The following is a 22749-nucleotide window of genomic DNA, read 5'->3' as shown; positions in this document are numbered from 1 at the left end:
TCAACAACTGAATCTAAAAACCAAGGGAATTAAAAAATCTGATGAACAATAGTAACTGGTGAATATAATAGAATCAAAGGTATGGAAGGGGAGTCAACTGACAATTCTCACGTAAAAGGGGGTGAGGGGTATGGGAAGAGACTGAACAAAAACTGTGCACCTATGGATGAGGACAATGGGGGGTGGGGAAAGGGCAGAGGGTGGGGTGGGAACCTAGTGGAGGGGAGCAATGGGGGGTGGGGGGGAATGAGGAACATTTATAATAATATGAACAATAAAGATATATTAAATAAATAAATAAATAAATAAAATAAAACATGATCCATATACCTGCTATATACAGGAAATCCACCTAGAAAAAAAGGACTCACACAGACTGATGGTGAAGGGATGGATAAAGGTATTTCAGGCAAATGGAAATGAAAGAAATAAAGCTGGGGCAATACTTATATCTGACAAATTATATCTCAAAGTGAAGGACATAGCAATAGATAAGGAAGGCCTCTTCATTAAACTAAAGAGAGCAACCCAACAAGGAGATATAACTCTGGTACACATATATGCTCCCAATATAGGAGCACCCAAGTTCATAAAAAAAAAAAAAAACTTCTGTAGTATATCAAGAGAGAGATTGACAACAATACAGTCACAGTATGGGATTTTAATACACCACTAGCACCAATGGACAAATCCTCTATACAAAAAATCAGCAAAGAAATATCAAGCCTAAATGACACACTAGATCAGATGGAATTAACTGACATCTTTAGAACATTTCACCCAAAAGCCACAAAATATACATTCTTCTCAAGTGCACATGGGTCATTTTCAAAGATAGACCATATGCTAGGACACAGGCAAAGTCTCATCAAATTCAAGAAGTTCGAAATCATATCAAGCATCTTCTCAGATCACAATGGCATAAAACTAGAAATCAACTACAATAAAAACAATAAACAAAGTAAAAAATCTGGAGGCTAAATAGCTTGCTATTAACAATGACTGGGTTACCAGAGAAATCAAAGAAGAAATAAAAGACATCATGTCAACAAACGACAATAAAAACAACAATCCAAAATCTATGTGACACTATGAAAGCACGAAAGGAAAGTTCATAGCTTTATAGGCCAACCTCAAAATACAAGAAACAATGGTAATAAACTACCTAACCCTAAAACTCAATGAGTTAGAAAGAGAGCAATAAGAAAAGCCCTGCATAAGCAGAAGGGGGAAAAATATACAGGATCAGAAAAGAGATAAATGACAAAGAGACCATATATATATATATATATATATATATATATATATATATATATATACACACACACACACACACATACACACAAAAGATCAACAAAACCAAGAGCTGGTTCTTTGAAATGATAAAAAAGATTGATGAACCTCTAGCCAGACTCACCAAGAACCAAAAAGAGAGGGCCCAAATAAACAAAATCAGAAATGAAAAGAGTGAAGTAACAACCAATCCCACAGAAATATAAATGATTATGAAAAAATACTATGAACAACTTTATTTCAACAAAATGGACAAACTATATGAAATGGACATATTCCTAGAAAAATACAAGCTCCCAAAACTCAACCAAGAAGAATCTAAAAACCTGAATAGGCCAATAATACCGAAGAAAATGAAACAGCAATCAAAAATCTTCCAGCAAACAAAGGCCCTGGTCTGGATGGCTTTACAGGGGATTTCTACCAAGTATTCAAAGAAGAACTAAAATCTATTCTCTTCAGAATATTCCAATAAATTCAAGAACACTTCCAAGTTCTTTCTATGATACCAGCATTACCTTAATCAAAAAAAAAAAAAAAAAAAAAAAGACACCACAATAAAGAGAACTACAGGCCAATATCCTTGATGAACAGATTCTAAAATTCTAAACAGAATTCTAGCAAATCAAATTCAGCAATGCATTAGAAAGATCTTATACCATGACCAAGTGGGATTTATTCCAGGGATGCAGGAATGGTACAATATATGAAAATCAACAAATGTGATACATCACATAAACAAACTAAGACACAAAAATCACAAAATGATATCAATTGATGTGGGAAAAGCATTTGACAAAATCCAACATCCTGTCTTGATAAAAAGTCAGCAAAGTGGGAATAGGGGTATCATACCTCAACATAATAAAAGCCCTATCTGATAAACCCACAGCCAACATCATGCTCAATGGGCAAACTAAACTAATTTCCCCTAAGAACAGGAATGAGATAAGGATGCCCACGTCCACCACTCCTGTTCAACATAGTACTAGATGTATTAGCCATAGTAATCAGAGGAGAAGAAATAAAAGGCATCCAAATTAGAAAAGAAGTAAAACTGTCCTTATTCGCAGATGTCATGATATTATACATAGAAAACCCCAAAGACTCCATCTAAAAACTACTAGACCCAATAAATGAATTTGGCAATGTAGCAGGATATAAAATTAACACCCAGAAATATATGGCCTTTTTATACAGCAATAATGAACTCATAGAAAGAGAAATTTAAAAAAAAAAAAATACAATTAGCCATTGCACCAAAAAAATTAAGATACCTAGGAATAAACTTAACTAAGGAGGTAAAACAACTATATTTGGAAAACTACAGGACACCAAAAGAAGAGATAGAGGAAGACACAGACAAATGGAAGAACATACCATGTTCATGGATTAGTAAAATCAACATCATTAAAATGTCCATACTACCCAAAGCAATCTATAGATTTAATGAAATACCTATTAAAATACCAATGGCATATTTCAAAAATCTAGAACAAACTCTCCAAAAATTCATCTGTAATAAAAAAAAAAGACCCTGAATAGCCACAGTTATCATGAGAAAAAAGAACAAAGTTGTAGAGATCATAACACCAGACATCAAGCTATATTATCAAAACTGCCTGTTACTGACACAAGAACAGACATATAGATCAATGGAATAAAAAAGAGAACCCAGAAATCGATCCAAACCAATATGCTCAATTAATATTTGACAAAAGAGGCAAGAGCATACAATGGAGTCAAAACAGTCTCTTTAATAAATGGTGTTTGGAAATTTGGTCAGATGCATGCAAAAAAAATGAAACTAGATAAAAAACTTACAACATACACAAAAACAAACTCAAAATGGCTAAAGTTCTTCAATGTAAAATGAGAAACCATAAACATCTTGGAAGAATCCACAGGCAACAAAATTTCAAACATAAGTCGTAGCAATATCTTTATAGACACAGATCCTAGGGCAAGAGAGACTAAGAAGAAAATAAACAAATGGGACTATATCAAAATAAAAAGCTTCTGTAAACCAAAAGAAACCATCAATAATACAAGAAAGCCCACTGCATGGGAGAACATATTTGCCAATGTTATCTCCCATAAGGGTTTAATCTCCAGCATTTACAGGGAACTTATACAACTTAACAAAAGGAAGACAAACAATCCAATCAAAATATGGGCAAAGGATCTAAATAGATACTTTTCAAAAGAAGGCATTCAGAAATTCAAAAGACATATGAAAACATTTTCAAATTAATTAATGATCCAAGAGTTGCAAATCAAAACAACAACGAGGTACCACCTCACACCTGTCAGAATGGCTATCATCAACAAATCAACAAATGACAAGTGCTGGAGAGGATGTGGAGAAAAAGAAACCCTTGTGCACTGCTGGCAGGAATGCAGGCTGGGGCAGCCACTGTGGAGAACAGTATGGAGTTTCCTCAAAAAACTAAAAATGGAACTCCCATTTGACCCAGTGATCTCACTTCTAGGAATATATCCTAAGAAAACAGGAACACCAATCATAAAGGATATATGCACCCTTATGTTCATAGCAGCACAACTTACAATAGATAAAATTTGGAAACAGCCTAAGTTACCATCAACAGATGAGTGGATTACAATACTATGGTACATCTGCACAATGAAATATTATGCTGCTATAAAAAAGAAGGAATTCTTACCATTTTCAATAGCATGGATGGAACTGGAGAGCATTATGCTAAGTAAAATAAGCCAGTCAGTGAAAGAAAAATACCACATGATCTCACTCATTTATGGATAATAATGAACATTATAACCTGATGAACAAAAAGATAGATACAGAGGCAGAGAAGCATTGAACAGACTGCAAAGTACAGCAGGAAGGCTGGGGAGTGGGGGAGGAGGTAAGAGATCAATCAAAGTCCTTGTATGCAGGCATGTAAGCATAACCAATGGACATAAGACACTGGAGGGGTGCATGAGGGCATGTGCCAGTGGGTAGCGGAAGCCAGGGGAAAGTAATGGGGGGGAAAGAAGACATATGTACTACTATTTGTAATACTTTAAACAATAATCCTAATATACAAAAACCCTGGGTCTGTCACATCCCCAATGACCATTAAGCTTGATCAACCAAAAGTCAGTCCTGCAGTCAGCGCTGGGTTGTCATAGTGACCCAGCAATGATTGCTACTACTGCAGGCATATTGCCCAGCACTGAGGGGGCAGCGAATCAGGCCCGGGGAGAGGATTGAAGAGAGAAGCAGGTTCTGTTCTGTAGCCTCTGTGGCAGCTGTTGATCAGCACTTGCCTCTCTCTTTCTTTCCAGGCCTGGCTAGTAGCTGAGCCTCCATTTCTCTCCAGGCCTCCACCGGGGCTGCTGATCAACCTCAACTTTCTGGCAAGGCCCCATTGATAGGCCCAGAGAGGCTGATTGGCATAGAAACCAACCAATCAGAACCAAATCTGCGTCAACTGTGAGGAGCCAATGGCTCCCTAGGAAGCGGAGCTTTTTTCAGTAACTGGCATAGAAACCAACCAATCAGAACTATAATAAATTGGCCAGCAGGGGAGGGCAGTTGGGGGCAAGATCAGGCCAGCAGAGGAGGGCAGTTGGGGGTGACCAGCCAGCAGGGGAAGTCAATTGGGGACCATTATGCCAGCAGGGGAGAACAGTTGGGGAGATGAGGCTGGCAGGGGAGTGCAGTTGGGGGCGAGATCAGGCCAGCAGGGGAGGGCAGTTGGGAGCAATCAGGCTGGCAGAGGAGCAGTTAGGTGTTAATCAGGCCAGCAGAGAAATGGTTAGTGAGTGATCAAGCTGGCAGGCAGAAGCAGTTATGGGCAATCAGGCAGGCAGGCAGATGAGTGGTTAGGAGCCAACATTCCCGGATTGTGAGAGGGATGTCCCAGATTGGAGAGGGTACAGTCTGGGCTGAGGGACACCTCTTCCTCTCCCCACAGTGCATGGATTTTGTGCACTGAGCCTCTAGTAAAAAAATAAATTAATAAATATGAGAATGAACTAAAAAAAAAAAATTAGGAAAAGAGCTTACATATCTCTTGCCTTGCTTCACCATCCTTCAACACTGAAAAGACACTGTATTGAGTGTCTCTTCTATAATTTGCAAAGAAGGATGCAGCAAACTGAGTTCCATTAAGGAGAAAGTCTATGAGTGTCATTGGCCTCCTAGCAGTTTCCACATAAGTGTAAATCAGATTAAAAGGGGAAAGACCATTCTAGAGAGATCAAGAAGATTGCTTTGAAAGCAATTCTGAATATTTTTTTAACACTCTGGCCACTCTTTAATTTTATTCTCAAACTACCATTCATTCTGAGACCTAGTTGATCTGCGTCACTGGAAAGTGTGATGTCTTATAGAAGAATCTGCTTGCTTAAGGTGCTAAAACATGAAGTATATGGAGAACACCAAAAAGATTAAAGTTGTTTAACTTTAGGAAGAATAAATTGAAAAGATTTAGTACAGTTTGCAAATAATTGAGTTTTTAATTCTGCACAAAGTAAAGTTAGTCTCCTCTTTAAGGAAAATAGGTTTGTGCTGTTAACAGAATAGATTTAATTTAGGTGTAAGGAAAGCCTTGCTAATGCTGAAGGTTATAGCATATAAGAAAGATTATCAAGGAAAGGGATGAATATCTACTGAAGAATCTTGAGGTTGATTTTCAGACCCTGATCCCCCACATTGGGAAAACTTAGATCAGTACTGTATCATAGAAATAGAAGGTTATCCTCATTTTAAATGTTCTAATAGTCACCTTTTTTAAAAAGTTAAAACAAATAGGTAAAATGAATTTATAACATATTTTACTTAACCAAATATGTCTAAAATATTATTTCAACATGTAATAAATAATTCACAATTATTAATTCAATGTTCTACTTTTTTTTTTTTTTTCATGCCAAGTCTGTGTGCATTTTTACATCTCAGTTCTCACTGGTCACATTTCCAGTATGATAATCCTATGTATAAGAGCAGATCTGGTCAGAAAATGCCATGATTATAATCTGCCTGTGTGTTTCTTTTTCAGAAGAGGACAAAAGAGAAGTTGGTGCACGTCCTTTCTCTATGTGGCCAAGAAGTAGGATTGAGCAAAAATCCATCAGTAAGTTCTAGCACATATCACATGTATTTTGGTATCATCTCCTTTTTACTTTGGTCTGTTTTTACCTTTTGTCAAAACAAGTTTAGAATATTTACCTATGAATTACAAGTATAGTATCCACCATCTATTTTTCTCTATTGTATGGTTTTTAGTCTCACCTTAATTCAGAAACAATGAAAGATTTTGTTGGCTATTTGCTCCAGGTTGTCTGTGAATAAATACTCAGTTTTTGTTTTTGTTTCCAATTTTAAAAATCTCTTAATTTTTTAAATAAAAATGCTCAGCTTCCTGAAAATATGTTTGTGACTACTGCACCACCAAGCATGATACACATTCCTTTTGGATATAATTTTATTCTGTACACACAATTCTTACTGTGATATCATTGTTTTATTCACAATAAAGGTGAAAATAATGATATGTTATCATGTTTTTTCCTCATATAAATTTCCACTGATGTTACAGTTTTTTAAAGCCATGCCATCAGGTTTTGGAATATATGAATAATTAAAGTATTAGATATTAGCTTCTGAGGCCCTTCTAAAATTCAGAAAATTCAAATTGTGTATGTGAGTCTGTTGTAGCAAAAGCAATAAAAATCTAGGGTCTGACTTTACCAGGTATTTTTTTGACTGTCTGGCAATGTGCCCTAGCTAGTTATTAGCTCAGCTTGACCTCCGTTGAAGTCACCATTTTAGTGTTAGTGGTCAGTGGGTTTGTTGTTACCCCTGTGACTTTATTTAGAGCAGAGGGAACAAGATAACAGTGGCTAGAGCAAGTGGAGCCTCCAAGCTCAGAAGGGAGAGAAACAGGAGCAATTTGCCTTTGCACTGCAGCCCTGCCAGCCAGGGCCATTTCTTACTGCCTTGACCAGTGGTACTTCCTCCTTCAGATCTGAACCCCTTGTGTCTGTGCTGAGGCCTTTCTGGCTGGAAATGTTTACCTGGAGGATGTTACAAGTAAGAGCAGCAGCACAAATGAGGAAGCCAGATTCTCATCTTCTCTCTCACTAAGCAGTTGACTGGCCCTCTGTGCTTCTGTCTTACATATCCATGTGTAATACCTGCACAAACTGTGTCAGGTACACACATGAGAAATAATGACGGTTCTGAATACTGGAGAAAAAAGTACCTATAAATCCTCTCATTCTTTTACTTTTGATAGATATCTTCTAAATGATTGCCTACTTTTCAAGGATGACTGGATGTTGTAATGAAATGGTTAAATAAGAATCCTCTTCACTTTATTTAATATCAATCTGTATTCAGGAAAGGCTGTAACATCAGTTTATGTTGTTCATTATTTTCCATAAATGAGTGAGATCCTGTGATATTCATCTTTCTCTGACTGGCTTATTTTACTTAGTGTAATGCTCTCGTTCCATCCATGCTGTTTCAAATGGTAAGAATTTCTTCTTTTTACCACAGCATAGTATTTTATTGTATAGATGTACCATAGTATTTAAATCCACTCATCTGCTGATGGGCACTTAGGCAACTTCTAAATCTTATCTATTGTAAATTATGCTGCTATGAACATAAGGGTGCATATATCCTTTATGATTGGTGTTTCTGTTTTCTTAAGATATATTCCTAGAAGTGGGATCACTGGGTCAAATGGGAGTTCCACTTTTAGTTTTTTGAGGAAACTCCGTACTGTTCTCCACAGTGGCTGCCCAAGCCTGCATTCCCACCAGCAGTACATAAGGGTTTCTTTTTCTCCACATCCTCACTAGCACTTGTCATTTGTTGATTTGTTGATGATATCCATTCTGACAGGTATGAGATGGTACCACATTATCATTTTGATTTGCATCGCTCAGATGATTAGTGACTTTGAGCATGTTTTTATATGTCTCTTGGCCTTTTGAAAAGTATCTATTTAGGTCCATTGACTGTTGTTGTTTTTTAATTGGGTTGTTGATCTTCCTTTTGTTAAGTTTTTTGAGCTCCCTGTAAATTTTAAAGATTAAACCCTTATCGGTGATTACACTGACAAATATGTTCTTCTATGCAATGGGCCTTCTTTTGTTTTGTTGATGGTTTATTTTGCTGTGCAAAAGCTTTTTATTTTTATGTAGTTCCATTTGTTTATTTTCTCCTTAGCTTCCATTGCCCTAAGAGCTGTATCGGTAAAGAAATTGCTTTGGTATATGTCTAAGATTTTGCTGCCTGTGGATTCCTCTAAGATGTTTATGGTTTCCCATTGTATGTTTAAGTCCTTTATCTATTTTGAGTTTATTTTTGTGTATGGTGTAAGTTGGTGATCTAGTTTCATTTTTTTGCATGTATCTGTCTGATTTTCCCAACACCATTTATTGAAGAGACTTTCTTGACTCCATTGTATGTTCATGCCTCCTTTGCAAATATTAATTGAGCATAGTGATTTGGGTTGATATCTGGGTTCTCTATTCTATTCCATTGGTCTATATGTCTGTTCTTGTGCCAGTACCAGGCTGTTTTGAGAACAATGGCTTTGTAATACAGCTTAATATATGGTATTGAGATCCTTCCAACTTTGTTCTTTCTCAGGATAGCTGTGGCTATTCAGGGTCTTTTTTATTACAGATGAATTTTTGGAGAGTTTGTTCTAGGTCTTTGAAATATGTGGTTGGTATTTTGATGGGGAGTGCATTGAATCTATAGATTGTTTTGGGTAGTATGAACATTTTAATGATGTTGATTCTACCAATCCTTAAACAAGGTAAATTCTTCCATCTGTTTCTGTCTTTCTCTATCTCTTTTTTTCAGTGTCCTGTAGTTTTCCGAGTACAAGTGTTTAACCTCCTTAGTTAAGTTTATTCCTAGGTATCTTAATTATTTTGGTGTTATGGTAAATGGGATTGTTTTTTTACTCTCTATTTCTGTAAGTTCACTCTTGAAATATAGAAATGCCATAGATTTCTTGGCATTAATTTTATATCCTGCTACATTTCCAAATTAAGTCTAATAACTTTTTAATGGAGTCTTCAGGGTTTTCTCTGTGCAGTATTATGTCACCTGTGAATAAGGATGGCATAATACTGCACAGAGAAGGTTTTACTTCTTCTTTTCTAATCTGGATGCCTTTTATTTCTTCTTGTCTTATTGCAATGGCTAGTACTTCTAGTACTATGTCAAACAAAAGTGGTGAGAGTGAGCATCCCTGTCTTGTTCCTGTTCTTAGGAGAAATGGTTTTAATTTTTGCCCATTCAATATGGTGTTGGCTGTGGGTTTGTCGTTATGTTGAAGTATAATCCTTCTATTACCACCTTACTGAGAGTTTTTATCAAGAAAGGATGTTGGATTTTGTCAAATGCTTTCTCCACATCAATGATATGACTATGTGATTTTTATCTCTCAATTTGTTTATGTGATATATCCTTTTTATTGATTTACAGATATTACACCATCCTTGCATCCCTGGGATAAATCCTACTTGGTCATGGTATATGATCTTGCTAATATAATGCTTAATCTGATTTGCTGAATCCGAATTTTGTTGAGTATTTTAGCATTTATGTTCATCAATGATATTGGCTTCTAATTCTCTTTCATTGTGTTGTCTTTATCTGGTTTTGGTATTATGGTAATGCTGGCTTCATAGAATGAGCTTAGAAGTGTCCCTTCCTCTTCAATTGTTTTTTTTTTTCGAATAGTCTGAGGAATATAGGTCTTAATTCTTCCTTGAATGTTTGGTAAAACTCTCCTAATGAAACCATCTGGCCCTGGGCTTTTGTTTTCTGGAAGCTTTTTGATGACTGTTTCAATTTCTTCCTTAGGTTATCGGCATATAGAATCTTCCTGATTGCATTTTGGAAGGTTGTATTTTTCTAGAAATATGTCCATTTCCTCCAGATTTTCTAGTTTCTTGGAATAGAGCTGTTCATAGTATCTTTTAATAATCCTTTGTATTTCTGTGGGGTCTGTTGTTGTTTTGCCTCTTTCATTTTTTATTTTGTTTATTTGGGTCCTCTCTCTTTGCTTCTTGGTGAGCCTGGAATGAGGTTCATCAATCTTGCTTATCCTTTCAAAGAACCAGCTCTTTGTTTCATTGATCTTTTGTATTTTTTTTCTCTATGTCATTTATTTCTGCTCTAATCTTTATTATCTCCTTCCTTCTACTCACTCTGGGCTTTTCTTTTTTTTCTTTCTAATTCCTTAAGATGTAAAGTTAGATTATTTACTACCATTTTTTCTTATGGTTTTTTTGTTTGTTTGTTTGTTTGTTTGTTTGTTGTTGTTGTTAGGTAGGCCTGTAATACTATCAACTTGTCTTATTTTATTGATTTTTTACAGAGAGGAAGAGAGAGGGATAGAGAGTTAGAAACATCAATGAGAGAGAAACATCGATCAGCCACCTCCTGCACACCCCCCACTGGGGATGTGCCAGCAACCAAGGTACATGCCCTTGACCGGAATCGAACCCGGGACCTTTCAGTCCATGGGCCGACGCTCTATCCATTGAGCCAAACCGGTTTTGGCTGGCTTCTGTTTCTTATTCCTTTTCAGTTCCTGGTGTATCTCTGAAAGGGTTAAGTCCTTTGCTCTCATAGTTCATTCTATAATAGCCTATCTTGGTATTGGGAATCCTGAAAATATTGTGTGACACTATGTGTGATCTGTGTGTGACTATGTACAAGTTCTAACCTCAGTCAGTTTAGAAACAGTGGAAATTGTCTTGGCTGCTGATTTGTGAACACACATACAGTTGTGTCACAAACACAAGCACATGCTCCCCTTCCTCTCCCACCCCCAGACACACACACACACACACACACACACACACACACACCCAGGTAGGATCGAGTCTTCATCCAGTAAGCAGCCATTTGACTCTTGAAACATTTTCCTGTTTCATGCACTTGTGTCTTTGCACTAAGTTTAATATGAAGACACCTGTCCAACATAAATAACAACATTCTAAAAATATCTGCCTGAGGAATTAGGTGTGTACTGGAAACAGTGTGATGAAGAGCCAGTAATGGTTTTCTTTGTGGCATAAAAACCAGAGGGAGATGGTTTCTCAGGATAGGATTCTTTGGATTTGTAGGTGATTTTTTCATCATGTGGGGACTTGGACCTGCTGGAGCATCAGACGAGCTTGGTCTCTTCCGAGGATGGTACCCGAGAACCGGAGAACATGGATGATACAAACAGTGAGCAACAGTTCAGAGTCTTTAGAGACTTCGATTTCCTGGATGTAGAACTAGAGGATGGAGAGGTATAGTATATTCTCTAAAAATAACCCACTTGACTAACAAAAGTTTCTTTTTACCTGCTAAAAAATGAATTTTTATAACTGAGTCTCAATGAAAAGCTGTAAACTTTATTTTAAACCAATATATCCAAGTACAGCAGCTTCACTTTGGCACAAGTTACCACACCCTTCCTGTCTGAGCCCACAGCAGATGCTGCCAGGTTATTTTTAAATGGCCATAAGTTGACTGCTGATGACCATACAAAGGCTGTGTGTATAGTCCAACAGTGAACTTTAAACACACACACACACACACACACACACACACACACACACACACAAAAAAAAAAAAAAATATTCAAGTTCTGAACCTGTTTGCCAGTACCTGGCTAAACAAGTGGATTGTTTAATGCTTACAAACATGAAATTGCCTTAATTCCATTACTGGGAAGCTTGCCTGTGACAAAATGAGCCAGGATCCTGGGGTCTCTGGGGCCTTTGTGCTGCCTGATTAGGTCATTAGAACTCGAAACAGGATGGAGGGCAGAGGAGAGTTTCTGGCTCTGATGTAGACGGGTAGCTGGTTTTCCCCACACTTGGAGCAGCTTAACTCAAGTCTCAATAGGCAAAGGCAGATTTGTGTATTTGGATGACAAGTATAGTAATAAGATACTTTCAGTTATGAATATTTTTAAAATTTGAGATTTGAAGGCAACACATTATCCCTTTGCTCTCATTTTGATAATTTGGGGAGTGTTCCTTTGCCTCAAAGGGCAGAAATGAAATTCACTAAAGGAAGATTGGTATGTGTAAAAATGCCAGATACCCCTAGTACCAAGTCAGCTCCTGGTGTTAGTCAACATGCTTGAGCTCACATGTAACTATACACAGTCTGTTTCCCAAAGAAAGGACTTTCCTCTAGTCTTAAAGTTAAAGCAGAGACCCAGATTCAAAGTTTATCATCTCCTGTAGTGGGACAGCACCTCCTAAATTAACTAACTTCTTACCTTAATTAGCTTCTTACCTTCCTTAAAAGGATATGACTGCTGACCAACTCGTTTATATCAAGGTGAGGCCAATTGGCTCTCTGTTTTTGTCCCTTTGGCCACTGATGACCCTGGATATCTGTGCCAGCAAGGGAGAATCTTATCCTCAGAAGGAACAGTATTTTCTTTACCAATATTTTTCTGGAAACAAGTTTGGCAGCCCAGTATGTAAAAAACTAAAGGCACTGACTACAACGCAGCTTTAAAATAAGTGTCAGCTTTTCACCTTGAGTTGTTCTAGTAGAAAGTAGTGCAGAATTTTCTGGTTGTTCATCACAATTAGTAATCAAGATATCAATTTCGAATTGTGGTTATGATTGTTTTAAAAGTCTTCCATGAAATACAACAGTTTTTAATGTCTCTGAGCCAGAGCCACATGGAATGTCACAACATGAGCTCCCTGGCCTGAGCAGCTAACCCCATCTTCCCTCCTAGGCTAGAATTCAAGCTCAGGCACCATCTTCACTCTGAAAATAAAACTAAAGAAGGAGAAATTGACCTTGCAAGATACACATCATTTTCTAAAGTTGATCAAAGAAAAGCATGTTATGTAATATGACCTAGCAGGAGAATCAGACACAGTCTCAGAATAACTAACAAATTTAATTTCTATCAAAATAAAGGAGAAAGGAAAAAAACTGAGATGCCCATCACTTGAAAATAACTATGACACTAATGTTTGTCAGGGACAATAAGTAATGAATACTACTGGTGTTCTCTCTATTGTCCTAGCCAACAAGAACTACATCACAGCATCACAGTGATGACTTTATCTTATATAATTAAGATTTCATAGACACTCAAGAGGATGAAAGTATATATGTACCCAAATAAAATAAACCATGTGAGAAAGTTTTACTACATCTCAGTAAGATACAATAAGGGATGCTACCACGCTTCTGAGGGGTAGCGTAAAAATGCATAGGCTTTAGAGCCAGGCAAGGTCCTAATTTGAATTACAGCTCTGTCACTGACCTCACTGTATGACCATAAGCATGCAGTTTCTCTTGGCTTTCTCAGATACTTAATGGGTATGATAATACCTGCCTATAAAGTGGATCTGAGCATTTAGTGAGGTAACCTACATAAAGCTTCTAGCAGTGTCTCAATGTCCATTCCTTTATACTATCATTGGTGAATAATTTTAGTTTTTCCTCATCTGAGAAACTTAAGCATATTTACCTTCTAGATAAAAACACAGTTATAAAAAAGGCAGTTTTTTGGTCATATCTACTTCTTTTCATTAAATTACCTCAGAATTTATTGCCTACTATTGGTAAGGGTTTGGCCCTGAACTTTTTAGAATCTTTGCAAGGTGCTGTCTTTTGCTGTTAACTGCATATCAGCAGTGAAGAGACCATGATCACACACACACCTTTCTCTTGGTGAGCAGGATCAGGTGACACCATCTTTTTGTTCCAGTTGATGACTTGATACATTTTCCCATGACATTTCACAATTTTCTCACAAATTACTTTAGTCATCCCCACTCCCCAAAAAGTGTTGAGGACAAAAAAGTGGCCACTAAAGGGGAAAACTGTTTCAGAAATTGTACTGTGACTTATTGCTCCACTTCCATCATCCACCACTATGAGGTTTGGAATTTCTGGTTTGATGCCGATTTTCTCTTTGGGTTTATATACATTTACCTTTGTTTAAGTTGCATCTACTGAAGTATATATTGTTAGCACTGTTCATTGTGTTAAAACTAAGAGAAAAGGACTTTAGTGTCCTTAATGTCATCATTTTAAATAGACCTTTTAATTTGTTTCTCTGTTCACCCCATCTGCTGCCCAGGAGCTTCAGGTAAGAGAATGCTCTTTTTTCAGGTATGCAAGTCAATGTTTTGCATTAATGCAGATTAATAACAACAGAGTTGCTTCTTCCTCCCTTCCAGCATATGTATGCCTGTTTGTATGCATATTCACATTGATGGGTGTGTGACTTAAGATGTCTTTTTTTTCCTCAATTGCTCTAATTTATATATATAAAAGCCTAAGCAACCATTACAGCAGAATGATTAGAATGATTGGAATGACAAGTCATTATGACACACACTGAGCAGGCAGGCAGGCAAGAATTTAGGAGCTAGCAGGCAGGCAGGTGAGTGGTTAAGGGCGAGCAGGCAGGCAGGCAGGCAAATGGTGAGGGCGAGCAGGCAGGCAGGAGAGAGGTAAGGGCAAGTGAGAGGGATATCTGACTGCCATATGTCTGACGATTCAATAGTAACAGCAGTCTATGCCCAGTGTAGTAATCTACAATAGGATCTAGACATTCATATTTCTGTGCAAGCTTATGGTTCTATCTCATGGTCAGTGAGGGATACCTTCAGAATTGTTCCCTAAAATAGTTCATCGAACATATCCACTGATTTGGTACAAGAGAATAAGTTTTGTGAATTTATATTTTAAATTTATATTTGTATATTTCTCCAAGTCATTTTCACTTTCCTCTTTTTTCCCCTCTGTCTAGTATTCTCATTTTTTTTAATTTTTTATTTACTCACATATTGCTTTCTCTTTTTTTTTTTTCCAGAACTCTTGCCTTTCCACTTTTTTCCCACTAAAATGGCTATTTTTAAATTTCATCACAATAGCATATGTACCAGGAAAAATTTTTATTTGGTGGTAATTTGTCACAGCAGATATAGATAAAAGGTGCAGATATGGATAAAAAGTACAGATATAGATAAAACAGCAGATACCAGCTACAGAATATAGAAATCATATTCTGAATCTGATTTCTTTGTATAATGAAATAATCCTAAAACAATAATAAAAGGGGTTGAATAATGATAATTTGTATATTATATCCAGAATGTGTTTAAGATTCTTACCTGTTGCCTTCTACCATGAATCACCAAAACAGATTTTGGAATACCTAAGCATCTGCGTTATGAGAGATCTGTGAGATATTCTGTCAAGCTTTGTGTTATTAAGAGCAAGAAAAAACAGCCCTTAAACCAGAGGAAAATTAATCAATGTAATGCTCACTGATTTTAACAATAATTTGCATCTCTCACATTACATTTTTTTATTAACTGAACTCTCCCCATAAAAAGTTAATGGTGAGCCATCAAACAGTGCTTCAAATGACTCATAATTGGAAGGATTCTATATTAGATGTTATTCAGTTTACCTATTCATTTTTGTTAAACCTTGCTTACCAATAAGATATAATATTTCCCTTCTTTTATTCCTATTTTGAGAGAAAAATATTGTGAACACACAATACAATATACAGATGATTTATTATAGAATTGTATACCTGAAGCCTATATAATTTTATTAATCAGTGTATCACCCCCAATAAATCAATAAAAAAAGTAAAGAGAGAGAGAGAATGTAAGTTCACAAAATTTCTACAAAAACATTTTATGTTGATCAAATAAACATACTTAATATCATATGGTTTGTAAACAAAGCCTGAGATATAACTCACAGCTTTCTTTGAAACTTGCTTTGCCCTTAACCCAGGTGGTGCCTCAACCAATTCGCATGCCACCCAGGGCTCTTTTTTAAAAAATATATTTTATTGATTTTTTACAGAGAGGAAGAGAGAGGGATAGTTAGTTAGAAACATCGATGAGAGAGAATCATCGATCAGCCACCTCTTGCACACCCCCCACTGGGGATGCGCCTGCAACCATGGTACATGCCCTTGATTGGAATCGAACCAGGGATCTTTCAGTCCACAGGCCGACGCTCTATCCATTGAGCCAAACCGGTTTCGGCCACCCAGGGCTCTTTAAGCGGTTGAGCATTACAGGTAGCCAACAAGTGGCAGCAGGTCTTGGTGTGCCATAGGTCTTTTCCTGGTAGCAGCAGGTCTTGGTGTGCTTGAGGTCTTTTATAGCAGCTGGCCTTGGTTTGCAATGTAGCCCCTCCCATGCAAATCCAAGCTCAGCATTAAGTAAGGATTGCTAGGTAGTGTCTAACAGTTAGCCCAGGCCCATAACAGGCAGCATCTGACATGGCCCAGCACTGGAGTCCTTCCCAAGGGGCCCCTGACAGTGGTTATCACCTAAGTACCAGAATTGGCAGACAGAACAGAAGAAAGGAGTCCTAAACCCACTCCCATGGGGCATTAAAACTTGACTGAAGTGAACAACACTTAACTTTTTTATTTTTATTTTTTATTATTATTTTCTTTGAACCTTTTTCTTCCTCTCTTTTCTTTTTTTCCTCCTGTTTTGCTTCTCCTTTCCCCATTTTAGTTTTTCCCCTTTCTTCTTCCCCTTTTTTAAAACTGATCTTAATCTGCTTTATTGATGTTATTATTCAAGCCTCTGTTGGTTTATTCATATATCTAATGTCCTCTTCTCTGCTCCTACTCTATTTTCTCTTCTCTTTTGTTCATTACTCAATTTTTTTAACTTTTTTCTCTCTTCTCTTGCTCTTCTCCTAATTTTTTAAGTTGTTTCACTGCCTAAATTTAGGCCTATCTGCTTTCTCCTCTATTCTACTTTTCAAAAATAAATATTTTTTTATTTTTTATTTTTGTCTTCATATTTTCCCCCTCCCTCCTCTACTCTAAATCATGGTCCTTCCCCTATTCCTCCAATTCCTTAACCTTATTTTCTTTATTTAAGCTCTGCATCTACCCCACCCTTTTTCCTGGGGGGTTTTTCTTTGTGCTTTTTTATTTGTTTTGTTGTGTTTTCTCCCCATTTTTCTTCTTCCTTCCTTCCTTCCTTCCTTCCTTCCTTCCTTCCTTCCTTCCTTCTTTTTTATTTCTTATATTCATTCTTGCTCTCTTTTCTCTTTCCTAATTTCATTTCTCTGATAGTCACTTTTATTGGAATTACAGCTGTCTTGTGTACATTTGTGTTCTGATCCTTCTGTGTCATGTCTTGTGTTGTATTTTGGCTGTTCACTCAGCACCTCAAAACAGTTGGCATGACGTGTTAGGGAGCAAACCAAATAATCAGACATCCTGAGAGGAAACTCTGTCCATGAAAGGGACAATAACATTCAAAACCCAACTACGTTAGGAGAACCCAAATATCTCAAGGAGGGAGTATCCCTTGAACACCCAGCCCAGGAGACCTAAAAGACTGTACCATGGGTCCCACAAAACATCTACTACATAAGAACAATTCAAAAAAGCTGGGTCGTATAGCAGTTTGATCTAATACATAGAAACAATTACAAAGGAACAAAAAAATGGGAAGATAAATAAACAACCCCCAAATAAAAGAAAAGGAGGAATCACCAGAAAAGGGATGATGAAATGAAATTAATTAAATTAAATTAAATGAAGCTAAGCAATTTGTCAGAGAAAGAATTCATAGTAATAATTATAAGGATGCTCAAACAACTGGATGAGAAATTCACCAACACGTATAAGAATCAAGAGGAAATGAAGAATGACATAGTTGGAATAGAGAACACCCTGGAAGTTTTCAACAGTAGATTAAAAGAAGCTGAAGATCAAATCAATGAGATAAAAGAAAAGGCAGAAAAAGCAGCTAGGCAGAGCAGCAACAAAAAAAAATAATTAAAAAGCAGGAGGAGAGTCTAAGGAAGCTGTGGGACAACATGAAATGAAACAACATCTACATAATAGGGGTCCCAGGAGGAGAGGAAGTTGAGCAAGGAATATAAAACCTGTTTGAAAAAATAATGACAGAAATTTTCCCTGATTTGGGGAAGAAAAAAATCCACAAGTCCAAGAAGCACACAAAATCCCAAACAAGATGAACCCAAAAAGGCCCACACTAAGACACATCATAATTAAATTGGCAAACACCAATGACAAAATAAGGATCTTAAAGGTGGCCAGAGAGAGACAGAAAGTTAACTATAATGGATCTCCCAGTAGCCTATCAACTGTTTTCTCAATTGAAACACATCAGGCCAATAGGGAATGGAATGAAATATACAGAGTGATGCAAGAATCTAAGAATACTCTATCCAGCAAGGCTATCATTCAAAGTTGAAGGTGAAACCAGGAGCTTCACAGGCAAAAAAAAAAAGGGGGGGGAATAGAGAAAGAAGAAGGAAGACAGGCATAAAGAATAAAAATGGCAAAAAAACAAGTACCTACAAATATTATTAAATATAAATGGATTAAATGCTTCAAACAAAAGATATAGGGTAGCCTAATGGATAAGAAAACATGACCCATAAACATGCTCTTTACAAGAAACCCACCTTAGAACAAAGGACTCACAGATTGTAAGTAAAGGAATGGGGGGGAAATTTTTCAGTCAAATGAAAATGAAAAAAAAAAAAAAAAAAGCTGGGGTAGAAATACTTATATTTGACAAAATAGACTTCAAAATGAAAGCCATAATAAGAGATAAAGAAGGTCACTTCATAATACTAAAGGGATTGATGAATAAGAAACTATAACCCTGAGAAACATATATGCACCCAATTCAGGAACACCTAAATAGATAATTAAAGAAAACTTCTGGATGATATTAAGGGAGAGATTGACAGCAATACAATCATAGTAGGGGACTTTAATACCCCACTGATATCACTGAATAAATCTTTTAGACAAAAAATCAACAAGGAAACAACAATCCTAAAGGACACTCTAGAACAGATGTAATTGATATCTTCAGAACATTTCACCCCAAAGCTACGGAATATACATTCTTCTCAAGTACACATAGGACATTTTCAAAGATAGACCACATGTTAGTGCACAAGCTAACACTCTACAAATTTAAGAAGATTGAAATCATATCAAGCATCTTCTTGGGCCACAATGGCAAGAAATTAGAAATCAGCTACAATAAAAATGCTCAAAACAATCAACTACATGCAACTAAATATTCAATGGGAAAAAACTAAAACCATTTTCCCTAAGAACAGGAACAAGACAGGTGTGCCTTCTTTTACCACTCTTATTCAACTGGAAGTCCTGGCTATAGTGATCAGACAAGAAGAAAAAATAAAAGGCATCCCAATTGGAAGGGAGGAAATAAAACTCTCACTATTCACAGATAACATGAAAACCTTAAAGATTCCATCAAAAAACTATTAGCTTTAATAAATGAATTCAGAAACATAGCAGGATACAAAATAAACACCCAAAAATCTATAGTATTTTTATATACTAATAGTGAACTCTGAGAAAGAGGAACTAAAACAACAATCCCATTTATCATTGCAACAAAAAAAATTTTTGAGATATTTTGGAATAAACTTAACCAAGGAAGTAAACGACATGTACTTAGAAAACTACAGAACTTTAAAAAAAGATATAGAGGAAATATAAACAAGTGGAAGAATATGCCATGTTTATGCATTGGTAGAATTGACATCATTAAAATGTCCATACCACCCAAAGCAATCTATAGATTCAATTCAATCCCTATTAAAATACTAACTACATATTTCAGACCTAGAACAAATACTACAAAAATTTATATGGAACAAAAAGAGACTCCAAATAGCTGCAGCAATCTTGAAAATGAAGAGCCAAGTTGGAGGAATCACAATACCAGATATCAAATTATACTACAAAGCCATTCTACTCAAAACAGCCTGGTATTGGCACAAGAACAGACAGATAGATTAATGGAAAGGAACAAAGGACCCAAGTCACTATGCTCATTTAATATTTGACAAAGGAGGCAAGAGCATACATTGGAGACAGTCTCTTCAATAAATGGTGTTGGGAAAATTGGACAAATGCATGCCAAAAAAATGAACCTAGACTTCCAACTTACACCATATACAAGAATAAACTCAAAATGGATAAAAGACTTAAATTTAGGATGTGAAATCATTGAAGTCCTAGAAGTAACTATAGGCTTCAAAATCTCAGGCATCACTCATAGCAATATATTTACCAATATATCTCCTAGGATAATGGGAACTAAGGAGAAAATAAATAAATGGGACTACATGAAAATAAAAAGCTTCTGAAATGCAAAATAAACCATCATCAAAATAATAAGAGAGCCCACTGCATGGGGGAACATATTTGTCAATGATACATCTGAAGGGGTTAATCTCCAAAATACATAGGGAACTCATACAACTTAACAAAAGAAAGAAAAACAATCCAATAAAAAAATGAGCAAAGGACCTAAATTGACACTTCTACAAGTGGGCATACAGAAAGCCAAGTGACATATGAAAAAAATGCTCAAACTCACTACTCATCCAAGAAATGCAAATCAAAACAATGATATATCACCTAATACCTGTCAGAATGGCTGTCATCAACAAATAAACCAACAAGTGCTGTGAGGATGTGGAGAAAAGGGAACCCTAGGACACTGCTGGTGGGAATGCAGACTGGGTGGCCACTGTGGAAAACAGTATAGAGTTTCCTCAAAAAAATTAATAATGGAACTCCCATTTGACCCAGTAATCCCACTTCTATGAATATATCCTAAGAAACCAGAAATACTCATCAGAAAGTATATATGCAATCCTGTGTTCATAGCAGCACAATTTACAATAGCTAATACTTGGAAACAGCCTAATCAGTAGATGAGTGAATAAAAAAAAAAAACTATGGTACATTTATATAATGGAATACTACATGTCAATAAAAAAAGAAAGAACTCTTACCATTTGCAACAGCATGGATGGACCTGGAGAATATTATGCCGAGCAAAATAAGCTAGTCAGAGAAAGAAAAGTATCACATGGTCTCTCATTCATATGTGGAATCTAATGAACCAAATAAACTGATTATAATAATAGACCCAGAGTCTTGGAAGCATAAACAGACTGTTGAACCTCAGAGGGAAGGCAGTGGAGGGTGGGTGGGAAGAGATCAACCAATGATCTTGTATGCATATATGCATAACCTGTGGACACAGACAATGGGATGTTGAGGGCCTTGGGGGAAGGGGGCGGTAATGGGAACAGGCTAGAAGAGGTTAAGGAGGGGGAAGGGGAGGAGGGAGAGAACCTATATAATACTTTCAACAATAATGATTTTTTAAATGCCCAACTGGAAGGGGAAATTATAAATAAATTATGGTCCAACTGAAATATGGAATATTATGCAAGCATTACATTTTATATTTCCAGAGACTTTTTAATGAGAAAGAGATGTGTTTAAGAGATTATACTTTTTAAAAATATTTTCTTACATATATTATTTAATTCATACTAAAGTTAAATATTACTAATTGCCACTGTTAAGTAGTCCTAAATAATAGCATGTATGTAACAGAGAACTAAATAAAACAGAAAAATATTTTTTTTAAAGTTATACTTTTTATTCATAAAAAAACTATATTTGGCGTGATTTCACTTTCTTTTGAAGGAGAATTATGTATATGCATAGAAAAAATATATATATGCTTTGTAAAAATACACAAATTTAAGAAATGAAAGAAAATCAAGCAATGGAATGATGAACATTGGTCCCAGGTTAAGTCCCTGGTTAAGAAGGGGTGCAGAGGATGGGATGGGGTGAAAGTAACCATACAGTTACATAAAGATCATTATCAATGACATGGCTTTTATTTGGGGAGGTGGGTTCATGGCTTCTTATCACCTAATCAAAAGTAAAATTAATATAACAATAAATCATGAAAAGAAAAAGAAAATGTGGTACATTTATGTAATGAAATTTTACTAAAAAGACACAATGAAATCTTACATTTGCAACACCATAGATGGACCTAGGGGGTATTATGCTAAGTGAAATAAGTCAGACAGAAAAATAAATCAAATACCATATGATTTCACCCAGCTGGCATGGCTCAGTGATTCAGCATTGGCCTATGAACCAGGCAGTTATGGTTCAATCCCGGTCAGGGCATATGTCTGGATTGCAGGCTCAATCCCTAGAGTGGGGTGTGCAGGAGGCAGCCAATCAATGATTCTCTCATCATTTATGTTTCTCTCTCTCACCTTCTCCTTTCCTCTCTCTTTAAAATTCAATAAAAGCATATTTTTAAAAAATAAGAATAAAAAAGTAAAAATATCATATGATCTTATTTAGATGTGGAATCTAAGAAACAAAATAAATGAACAAACAGACTCAGATATGAGAACAAATTGAGGATTGCCAGATGAGAGGTGGGCGAATGAAAAAGATAAAGGGATTAAGAAGTTCAAATTGGCAGTTACAAAATAGGCACAGGGATATAAAGTACAGCATAGGAATATAGTCAATAACATTGTAATAACTATGTATG

At 36.2% G+C, this 22749-nt stretch overlaps 1 protein-coding gene across 9 annotated transcripts in view; it reads left to right on the top strand.

The window, feature by feature from the left end:
* Positions 1 to 22749, top strand: part of FRY (FRY microtubule binding protein) — a 476275-nt gene that overhangs the window by 406218 nt on the left and 47308 nt on the right. For all 9 annotated transcript variants that reach the window (XM_084878512.1, XM_084878510.1, XM_084878508.1 and 6 more), the window contains 2 exons: positions 6324 to 6398; positions 11431 to 11601. In XM_084878512.1, coding sequence (XP_084734638.1) covers positions 6324 to 6398; positions 11431 to 11601 — 246 coding nt within the window. The remainder of the gene's footprint in view (positions 1 to 6323; positions 6399 to 11430; positions 11602 to 22749) is intronic.

Source organism: Pipistrellus hanaki (assembly GCF_964339955.1).
Source record: "Pipistrellus hanaki genome assembly, chromosome: 3".
Lineage (NCBI taxonomy): Eukaryota > Metazoa > Chordata > Mammalia > Chiroptera > Vespertilionidae > Pipistrellus > Pipistrellus hanaki.
The sequence above is the reverse complement of the archived record's forward strand: the minus strand, read 5'-3'. Positions and strand labels throughout refer to the sequence as shown.